This window comes from Stegastes partitus, unplaced genomic scaffold (genome assembly GCF_000690725.1).
Source record: "Stegastes partitus isolate 25-593 unplaced genomic scaffold, Stegastes_partitus-1.0.2 Scaffold414, whole genome shotgun sequence".
Taxonomy (NCBI): Eukaryota; Metazoa; Chordata; class Actinopteri; family Pomacentridae; genus Stegastes; species Stegastes partitus.
Window position 1 is genome coordinate 326,320 of NW_007578145.1, and position 11,793 is coordinate 338,112.

General features: G+C 41.3%; 1 protein-coding gene across 1 annotated transcript in view; it reads left to right on the forward strand.

Annotated features, from left to right (window-relative positions):
- Positions 1 to 10,408: 10,408 nt before the first annotated feature.
- Positions 10,409 to 11,793, forward strand: part of slc16a3a (solute carrier family 16 member 3a) — a 9,307-nt gene continuing 7,922 nt past the window's right edge. Inside the window, exon 1 of the mRNA XM_008285734.1 lies at positions 10,409 to 10,631. Within this exon, the coding sequence (XP_008283956.1) occupies positions 10,409 to 10,631 (223 nt within the window). The remainder of the gene's footprint in view (positions 10,632 to 11,793) is intronic.

Consider the following 11,793-nt stretch of genomic DNA (forward strand, 5'->3'; position numbering starts at 1 on the left):
CTTTCTTCATGTCCCTTTCGGGGCTCCGTATGTTTTGGTCTATAAAATGTCAGGAAATGGTGAGAATTAGCCCACGATGATGTCCTCAAATGTCTTATTTTGTCTGCAACCTCAAGGTACTCGAATGAAAATAATTACATTTGCTGGAGTCAGAGAATTTAGACTTTTTGCTTTAAAAAAAAAATTACTCAAGTTGATTAAAAAAAACAGTTGATGATTAACTTTAAATTTGACCCATTAATACACAAGCAGGGCAGGTATCGTGCTCATCATGTAATCACACTTATATACTTTGGTTTATTACGAAATCAAGACAGCGCTAATAATATTCCCATTAGCATTAGCTGTCCTCTGACTTTAGTGCCACTTAGCAAATGACATAACATGATAAACTATGGAACATTTGGATTAAAAAAGAAAACAACTGAGGCAAAAAAAATGAATAAAAAAAGTAAATAATCCATTCTTGAAAACTGTTTAAACCCCAAAAAGGTGTAGCGTGAAGTAACAGCTGATTGTTTTGACTCTTTTTACAACATACATCCCAGTTAACACAAACTAATTTCAGTTTTTTTTTTAGTTTGTTAAATTATTGGGGGGGAATAATTGAACTTAAAGTGAGATTAATTTTCTTATTTCCTCGACAGCTGTCATCTCATTGCTGCTTTACATAAGCGTGTTAGCACGCTCATATTAGCATTCAGCTGAAAGCAAAGCTGTGACTAAGTAAAGCCTCAAAGAGTCGTCAACGTTCCTTAATCCTCATTCAGAGAGGATTAATATCACAAGAAGAGATGCTGAGAAACGCATGTAGCCTCCGTCACTGACGGCCTCAGCAGTTCTAGACAGCTCTGGGTGAATATTAAGATCCAGCACTAAATTATTGTGTTTTTAAATTGTTTTCTGTTGTTGTCAGTGCAGCTTTAACATCTAACAGTGGTCCATTACATTGAAGCTGTTGCAGCAGTGACACAGTCTAACCACCGGGTGATGCTGTCAAACAACCTGAGCTCCGGCACGCTGCAGCCAGGACGGTTACACAACAGGTCATGATGCTCCTCTCAGGAGGACGTGCAGAGATAAACGCATCCAGGATAAGAATAACCGCCACAACACAGACTCACGAACTGGTGAAAGAGAGGATACAAAGCAAAGTTAAAAAAAAAAGAACACCGGGGACATTAGGTGATACGGTGCTATGTGCTGTATCGAGCAAAAACTTGTGGGTGTGTTGTTATAGGAACAAGATGTGCTCATCCATTATCAAACGAGGCATCTGGAGTGCTATCCCAGGAGGAACGGCCTGTGTTAAAGGGGTGAGACGAGTGAGGCCGAACACACACACATATGCTCCCCGTCCGGGCGGAAAGTGGGGTAGGGGGAGCGTTGACGTCAGCGAACCACAATCTCTAGCCCACAGCAACAGCACTTTATTTATTCCCTTATTATTAACACTCTGTCGGTCAGGGCATCGCTGGAAAGAGCTGCAGCAAAACATCACACCTGAAGCAGTATCGCTCACCGTACGCTGATTGTTGTACAGAATTGCTGAAGCACAAAAGTGTCTGACCGTGTCATAAACAAGGAAACTGATGATGAGCTATTCAGGGGTATTTGCTCAAAGTGGAGGCAGTCCAGATGGAGCAATCACTACAACTGATGTTAACACAGGAAGACAACTGTCGATCAAGCAAAAAGGCCCAAAGCATGAAACCTTTTAAAGCTGCACTCCATCGATATTTTTCTAACTGATAATTTCTCGGGTTATTAAGTGTGGAGCGAAATGGGAGAGAAGCTCACTCTGGATTAAGATTTTTCAGCTTGACGGAGTGTTTTAGCCTCGTTGAGGCATTTATTTTGGTTTTCTGGTGCTCTCATCTACAATCAAGAAGCAGCAGTTTCTGTTTTCATAAAGCGATAAGTCGGTGTTTGGCTGCAGCTTCTTCAGGTGACATAAAATACTGCAGCTTTAAAACAGGTGTGAGATTAAATTCTTTATGGTTTCGACTGAAGCACGTCAAAGATCTAGTTTTTTTCTCTTTATAGAAGTTCTCCATAATCTGCTCTTTTTTGTTTTCATTTGTCAGTATAGTTCGACGTCTGTACTATTTTCCGAATCAGAAAGCTTTTTATTGCCAAGTGAGCTCACACACAAGGAATTTGGCGTGGTGAGTGAAACGGTGGCACACAACAATAACAAGACAGGCAATAAATATAGAAATCTAAATAAAATATATGTGAAAGAAAAGTGTAAAAGTACTACGTAAATTAAAAGTGCTGTACTTAGCACAGAGTGAGCACTGTCGCGTTTTTGTGTCAATATAATGGTGTCATCATCAAAAAAATAAATTAACCCAAAAATAATTAACCCATCGTCTTGTGAAGGTTTAGAGAACAGTGATGCCAGATGGTTCTTTTCACATCCAACAGTTATTGGTGCCCATCTGATGAATGTAGGCACAGTTTTTGTCTAGTCCAGGGGTCTCAGACTCAACTTACCTGGGGGCTGCTGGAGACAGAGTCTGGGTGAGGCTGGGAAGTAACCCGCAAAAAAAAGTGTTTCAAGTATTCCAGGAAAAGTACAACTGATCCAGTCTTCTCCATCTTTGTTAATAACAATTCAGAACATGAAAGGTTCTTCAGAACACAGGCTTCTCTTACCTGCTCCTTGCTGCCAGAGACCTGGCAGCACTTCCTCTTACAATCTAAGACACAAGCGATGTCATCAGAAGTTTGATGTGTAGACACAACAAATTTAGAGCATAAAAATCCTGCATTTTAAACCAAAGGCACACAGTTTGTGAGATGTAGGTATTTGTAATTTAACCCTCCTGTTATCTTTGGGAGCAATTTGACCCCATTCAGTGTTTAACATCTCGACATAAGTGATTGACATAATTTTTTTCAGCTTCATTTAAAGGGCTATTTACACATAAACTTGGGTAACAATTTTAATTCTGATAATTTTCTGAAGGTTTAAAATTGCTGCAAGATTGAAAGATGTTGACGTTTCTTGAAATATTACACTTATTGTACATTTTGTATTTCATATTTTCTTATTGTTTATTTTTTTGTTATTGTTACATTTCGCATTTTATATTTTGTTGTTGTTTATTTTGGCCTATTTATTGGTATTTGTGGTGGTGGTAACTCTGTCCTGTGCCGTAACAACCAAATTTCCCATTGGGGATTAATACAGTATTTCTTTCTATCTATCTATCTATCTATCTATCTATCTATCTATCTATCTATCTATCTATCTATCTATCTATCTATCTATCTATCTATCTATCTATCTTCTTGGTAAATTTGAAGGTAATAGGGTTAATACAGGACTAAGGTTTCGACATCCCGTCCACGCCATCATTCAGTGTTACCACGGAAACAAAGGCCTCAGTCAAGAGTTAGCTTGGGGTTTAGATGGATAATCTTTTTCGGCCAGGTCTTTATATTTGTGAAACCGTCCCACTTGCATGAACATTATCTAAGAGGAAAGAACACAAGCTCATATAATAGAAATATAATGATCTCTCAGTACTCTGGCTGCAGCAAATTGCATCAACTGGAGTCTTTTTGAGGATGTTGATGGAACATCTTGCTAATTTTACATCATACTGGTCCACCTTGAATGTAACAAATCCATGGACTAGCTTTTGAAAATAAAACAGTTTGCACACAAGTCCCCTACTGTACACAACTAAAGACCTGGTGCAGTCGATCCCTCTGACTAATAGTTATCTGGCGACATCATCAAAAATATGGCACATATACTGTATATAAAGATGGACAAATCCTCCATGACGTCACCCCTAGGTTTCCTGAAAAGCGGTTTTGAAGGTCAGTCTGACTCATCCTGATTCTCGACCGATTCAATGAGCGACGAGGTGGAGTGAGACGGGAGTCATCGTTCGACTCAGCGGCCACGCCCTGACTTACGCACAACTTTAAGCCTCAGTGCAATTAAAATGAATGAGTTACATAAAAATTCACCTCCACGCAGTTGTCACAGACAAGTAAACTGGGTTAAGAAACCAAAACTGAGAACAAGTTTATTTCCCCTGCAAAGCTGGCCAATTTGACATGAGGCTCAATGGGAACTGACTCACTTTTGGAGTCAGCCTCATGTGGTCATTTGAGGAACTGCAGTTTTGACAAGTTGCTGCTTGATACCACATCCATTGCAGCTTCATATTTAGAGCTTTTTATTGAGTTACATAAAAAATAACCTCCATACAATTGTCACGAACAGGGAAATTGAGTATCCATCCATCCATTATCTATACACCGCCTACTTTTCACTTGTGTTGCGGGGGTGTGGAGTCTATCCCAGCTGGCTCAGGGTGAAGGCAGAGGACACCCTGGACAGGTCGCCAGTCTATCACAGGGCTACACTTAGAGACAAGCAACCAAGCACACTCACATTCACACCTATGGACAATGTAGAATCACCAATTAACCTCAACATGTCTTTGGACTGTGGAGAGAGAACCCACGCTGCACAGGGAGAACATGTAAACTCCACGCAGAAAGATCCCAGGTGTCCTAACCTGGATGCGAACCAGGGAAATTCTAGCTGTGAGGCAACGGCACGATCCACCAAGGTGTGAACACGTCTATTTCGGCTGTAAAGTTGAGCATTTTAACATTCAAGATTCAAGATTAGCTTCATTGTCCCATGTGTGGGGAATTTGTCTTAGGCAATTCACCCATGCTGCAGTCAACACAAGCAGACACAAACAGGGAAAACACAGTAAATAGATTGAAAAAAATGAGTGCATACATACATCAGGTACATGGAGATCTATGGGAATTGACTGTCTTTTGGGGTCAGCTTTAAGAGGCCACTTGAGGAACAGCAGTTTTTGACATGTTGTTGCTTGATACCACATCCAATTGCATCTTCATATTTAAAGCTTTTCACTGAGTCTTATAATAAAACAACCTCCATACATTTGTCACAAACAGGGAAATTGAGTATATAAAGTTTTTTTTTCATACCAAGGTATTAGTAGGTGTATTTCTACTATATAGTTTTAACATGGGGGTCTATGGGAACTTACTGGCTGTTGGAGTCAGCCTTGAGTGACACGTTGCTCCATACCACATCCAGTTGCATCTTTATATTTAGAGCTTTTTTTATTTTTATTTTATTGAACTTGATCTCAAAATGAGAATCAGTGTACCACCCAATCCCAGGCTCCCTCATACTGTCCAATAGCAAAGCTGGACCACCACAGCAGGCTGTTTGTCATTGGTCACGCTGGATGGAGGACTGAAGGCTTTAGGACCCAGCGGACGGACGGAGCGGCTCCTCTGTGGGGGTCTGCAGACGTGCGGAGAGAAACGGTGCTCCGGTGCTGAGGCAGGAGGCAGGAGGCTGGAGGAGGGACGACACTGTCAGCAGCATCTCCCGGTAAGACACGCAACAGTTTGCTACTCTGGGCATTTATTTTGTTGGCCTCTTACATCACAACACTAGAAAATCAAACTACCTTTAAATCAGCCTGCACACACACATTCATGTCAGCTTGGCAGAGGATAGAGGCGTTTGTCAAAGCCACAGCGACACATGAATATTGATGGGCACGTTTTTCTCACCAATATTCGTCGTATCGCGTGATTCGTCATTTAGTCACGCGATACCTGCCTGTATGTCGTGATCATAGATTGTGTACATAAGACTGAGAGAGTTGGGACATTTTAGGTGAGCAGTGGCATCCAGGCAGAGTGGGAAAAAGGTTCTCCTGTGGGTGAGACATTAGTTTACACAGAGCCAGGATTTACTGTTAAATTTCTGTCAGAATTATTCATCTAAAAGTGAAGAGGAAAAAAAAATAGAAGCAACATAAAACTGTTGTGATGGGAAGGGTATGACCATCATCAAGTGATGTGGTGGAAAATATTCAAACTGATCATAGTTGTGATTTACCGTTTCCTAAATTAACAATCATTTTCAACTTGATTTGTTTATGTATACATTTCTTTACATTATCTTGCATTTCTACACATTTTCTAGCACCTAGAGGACTTAAATTGTTTTAACTCTTTGATTTAAATTTCACGGCTTTTCTATGGTAGAAAATAAATTAAATCAGTTAAATTAGATCTAATGTCAACTTACTTAAAAAAAATAAATAAAAATACACATTCACAATTAGTTTTCTTTAAGCCAATACTAAAGCCCACCTATAGGATATCTGAGGACTTTTTCTTGCCTTGTGAAGCAGTTTTCACATTTAACCTTTAAAGCAGCATTCATTTATTGGACTGAAGGCGGCAAAACAAACTGAAGCCACAATAATGGCATACTATCATCGTCTTAAGTTGCTATAATGAATGTGCTGTTAACTTACACACCCAAAAGACCCCAAAAAACAACATAATTAACTGGATCTGAAGTGTAACAGTATAAAATAGACGGAGGTAGCCTGGAAGTGACTTAAACCTGCATTCTGTCTCACAGCCAGCAGGGGGCGACTCCTCTGGTTGCAAAAAGACGTCTGATTGCACTGAAATCTATGCAAAAATGACACGATTCTCACTTGATTTATTACCTTAGTAAACATTATCCTAATGAGTTTATGGTCTTGAATAGTAGTTTCAAGACTTTTTGAATACAGCGTGATGTTCATTTTGTAAATTATGGTCCCACTTAGAGTAAAATAGATAATAAAGCAGGATATGTTTTAGGGCGTGGCAACATTGTGAGCAACACGCCATGATAGTCTCGGCGGGTGCAATGTCATCAAGTTGTCCCTCAGGATTTGTAATGGTAGCTCACTGATCAATACATGATATCATGGTAGCTGAGCTCACCACATGTATAGATAATGACACAGACTTACCTTACTGACAAATGCAAGTGCAAACTAGACTTTTCGATTGCTCTGTTTTGGTCTACACCAACCGCTGAGTAAACAACTAACTGTTTAGACGCTAAATGCTATTAAATTGCGGTCCTCACTAGCTAGTCATTAACTGTGTCCGCCTGCTGTTTGGTGCAGAGAGTAGTGCAGCTGAGAGCTTCGTTGCCAAAAACAGCTGTCTGCTGCTTCTGGAAACAAAGAGGACAACGAGATTCAACCAAATGTTGAAGTTGCATGCTTGAAGACCGAAACATTGAGCTAAAAAGAAAAAAAAAAAAACACAATAAAACGGAGAAGTAAAGAAGATTCAAGTGACAATTTTCTGTAGATTTATTACTCTAAGTAACTCCTTACACATTGCAAATAGATTGATCTCTTGTTACTGTTAATATCTACATTAGTGCAGCTTTAAACATCTGGATTCCCAACAAACGAATCATTCCTGAATTCCTGAAATTGTACCTGATATGTACTTTTAGTTTAGCCTATTGAAACATGTAGGTCAGACTCAACCTCATGTAGCATGTAAAGTTACATAACATGCATTATTATAGCACTAGAGCTATGTCTCATTAGTACAATACCCCTCTCGGTAACAGACACGAACAGCAAAAGACCTTGACCTTAAGAAGAGTAACTATTAAAAGCTATAAATGATAGAAAGTTATTGACACACTTCCTTCGTTTTGGATGTTTTGCATTCACCAGTGGACCAATGACCACTCAAAGCCAAAAGGTACATTCTCTAATTTTCTCATCCATTAGTGTCGCCTTATTTCCAGCTGTGAAGAATTTGAAAACGCCAGAACTGGGGTGGGAGGACATTTGAGGACTTTGGGTCACCGCTGTCAGTGATAACAAAATCAGAGAATCTACCTGAGTCTGATAAGCAAAAATAAGTTCGACTGTAACTTCAGCACCCTTCATTTTCAAGGAGATTCAGGATTTTTCTTTCTTTCTTTATTTTTTTTAATAAAAGCAAATAACACAGCGCAAACAATATATATCTCTATCTGCAAATTCAGGACATGCCGAGCTGTGACTGTGTAATAATGCAGAATATTGCCCTGGGGAGTGACTAACACATTGGCCCGGGTGGCGCACAGTTTGTTTTTTTTTAGGCTGGTCACGTCACATTCCCGTCAGCATGAGGCTTGAAATTATTATGTTACCCGGAGACATTGGATTGCAGGCAGTTTGGCCTGAACCCAGCCTGCATTTCTACCACACGATTCGTCCTTTGAGCTTCTTCAAGAGATTGTAAATTAGCTAATGGAGCTGTTTCCTCACTGTCCAAACAACAGATGAGCATTTTTACTTCTCTGATTTGCAGACACAAGTGTCTCTTAGGATTTTAGGATGAATCGAAAAAGTACTAACAACACCCGATGCAGGATTTGGACGCATATACATGGACCCGTGGGAGTGTTTGAGGCTGAGGTGCTAATGTGTGGTTGTGCGGTAAAAGCCACGTCTGGCTCCACAGACCCAGTGGGCCCATAAATCACAGGGGGGCCAGCGAGTGAGCCGGCCCATTACAAAGCATAATAGGATGCAGTGTAATAGTAAATCACACTTGTTGTTCTGGTCGAGGTTGGCTTGTAAGTACCAGCTGACTGGATGGGATGAAAAATCAGCGCAGGTTTAACCACCACTGATTGGGTGTTCACATGAGGTCATATCTGCATATTTTAGCGAGGTTACAAATGAGCAATAGTTAGTTAATTCTTCTAAGTTGTGTTTTGTGTTTTTTTTTTTACAGTGCAGTCCATATAAGGACAATTTATTATCATTTTGTTATTTTGATCTTGAATCTGTACTCCATCACGTTTGATTTGGAAAAAAAATTGAAGCTCTTTATACTTTTTATATGTCTTTTGCTCATTTTCAGACACCAAAAGCAATATATTACATTAAAATGAGCTAATAAAGTTGTTATATTTAATATGTGGTTCCAAATCCAATGCAATGACTGTAGTCTCAGACATCCGCTGCTACTGAGGCTGTGGTTAGGCCTCTTTTGCAGCCTTTTTCACCTCCTTATTGTTTCAGTGTGCTGGTCTTCTGCAGTAAAACACATGATCAGTTGCTTTGAGGTCAGGTGTCAGTCTTGGTCAGTCAAGAGCATTCCACAGTTTGAGCCTAAAAACTCCTTGGTTGCCTTGAATGTTCAGGATCACTGTCCCACAGCACTAAGAGACGACTGTGTGTACAATAAGTAGGCACGTAAACACCACCGAACACCATTAAAGCTGAAAGTTAATGCAGTTTTAAAATCCAATGTGCTGTAGAGAGTCAAAACAAATCACTGTCTTAATACTCTCTGACAGCCGCTCACTGTATGTCTGCAAAACATCCGCACAGATCATTGACATTAAGAGGTAATTGTATGCCGTAGACAGACAGTCCATATGACGTCCAATCAGCAAATGATGAGTCTCGAATCTCCCACGTCTTGGAAACCTCTTGTAAAACTAGGTTGCAGTGGGAATACCACGAATTGTATCTAAAAGATGGATGAAAACGTGCATTCTTTCTAACAGCCAGCAGGGGGAGACTCTTCTGGTTAAAAAAAAAAGACATCAGATTGTACAGAAGTCTATTAGAAAATCGCCTACATCTCACTTGATTTGCTACTTCAGTCAATACTTTACAAATGCCCATACAGTAACGACTTGTCAATCACAAGGCATCTTGTATTTTGCACTAAGTGGAACAATAATTAGCAGCGATGCTGTATTGAAAAAGACTCCAAACTCATGATTGAGACCATCAACTCATTAGGGGACATTTTTGCTGAGGTAACACACTGAATAAGATCATATTTAGATCTGTATATAGTTAGACTTCTTTTTGCAGCCAGAGGAGTCGCCTCCTGCTGGATTTTTAGAAAGAATGCAGGTTTAAGGTACTTAACACATTGGTTTCATTGAATGTTTTATATCTGAATTAAAGACATGCATGTTTGCTTTACTGTTTGCTCCTTCATTTTGGTTCTTGTAGGGAGTTGGTCCAATCAGCGCTCCTGAAAATCCTCCTCTTCCTGCTGAGCCACTCAACTGTATTTGAGGCCTGGACGGCTGATCCACATCATGTATGACTGCAAAGATTTGTGAGGGGACAACATCAGAACCTGAGTGAGCCTCACAGAATTACACATTGCACTTATCACCTCTCTGTATTTCCACACACAGATATTTATATTTTAGATCTTTCAGATTTTTTAACTGGGGTGTGCATTGTCAGAAATGTTGTAATCAAGCTTTGAGAGCACAGAGCAGTTGGAATTCCACAGATCGTACACACATGGTTAACTTGAAAATGGCAAAATAAAACAGTAATGTTAAAGAGAGCTTCTATCTCCATCTGGGAAACATGTTGAATCTGGGAGTTGGCTCATTGCTGATGAGCACTACTCATGGTGCAGAACTGAATTAGACGCATTTGCAGAGAAACTCAATCCAACTGCTTGTTGTCATTTTCATTTATTTCTCCAGCTTCTCTGTCTGCTGCCTCCATTAAGTCACAGCCCTTAAAGCACCATGGGAGGGGTGGCGGTGGACACGGATGCAGGGGGTGTCAAGGCTCCAGATGGAGGGTGGGGCTGGGTGGTGCTGGCCGGCTGTTTTGTCATCACGGGCTTCTCCTACGCTTTCCCCAAAGCGGTCAGTGTGTTTTTCAAAGAGCTGATCAAGGAGTTTGGGGTGGGATACAGCGACACTGCCTGGATCTCCTCCATACTGCTGGCCATGCTCTACGGCACAGGTAGGCTGCTGCTTGGATGCACCATACATATACAGCAGGAGGACAGCTGGAATAAACATACATTTGCCCAAGCTGAAATCCAGTTTGTGTTTCGGCAGAGTTTGAACATCTTATCCTTTATCTTTCCCGCTATAATTCTGAAGACTTTCCACTATTTTAATGTGCTCTCTTCATTTTATTTTCATCTTTGTAGCTGTTAACAAATGTGAGGACTACTCAAACAGCAAATCAAAATGAAATTTCATCAAAGACAAGACTTTATGGGTGCAGTAGCTCAGTTCCGCCCCGACTTATCGATCTTGCAGTACTTCATCCCCCCGTAGTGACAGCAGCATTATTCAGCTGGTTTATGGTTATATTCAGACACCAGTTCAGGTTAACTCTTCACTCAGTGCACCAGGTTATGTCTGTTGTTCAAATGCATTCCGTCACCATTGCAAAATCCATTTAAATCATACGAGTACCACCTAGTTGCTCACTGCTGTGATTTTAAACGATTTTATTGACCTGAAATCTCCCTCGGTTACCTTGCATGTCATGACCCCCCAGCCCTTGCCTGTCTCCCTCTTTTTCTCCCTCTTCTCCCTCCTGTCTGCCTCTCCCTCTCTGCCCCTGTGCATCTTGGCTCTAATCAGGACAATCACCCTCAGCTGCAACTTCGGACTCACCTGCACACGATCACCACTGCTCCTATAAATACTCGGTTCATTCCACCACAAGCCGCCGGATCATAGACATTACAGTTGCACGTTTCTGCCAGTCTCCACTTCGCCTCTCCCTGGATTTCCTTGAGCCTGTCTGCCCCCTCTGTTTTCCCTCCTTAGTGAGCATTCCTGTTTGTGTGAGTTTTCCTGGTTTTTTGTAACTTAGAATCCGGTAGGTTTCCCCCTCCGTTCTTAGTAGGAGTTTTCTCTGGTTTTGTAGTTTTGTCCCGCAGAGGTCCCGCCGCGTCCGTCACACCGGTCTTGTATTCTGGCCATTCCTGGGCGGGTCGACACCGCCACCGAACCGTTTCCGGTTCCGGTTCCTGGGCGGGTCGACGCCGCCACCGAGCCGATTCCTGTTCCTGGGCGAGTTGACGCCGCCACACAGCCTGTTCCAGTTCCTGGGCAGGTCGATGCCGCCTCCGATCCTGTCCGTGTCTCCGAGCGGGTCGACGCCG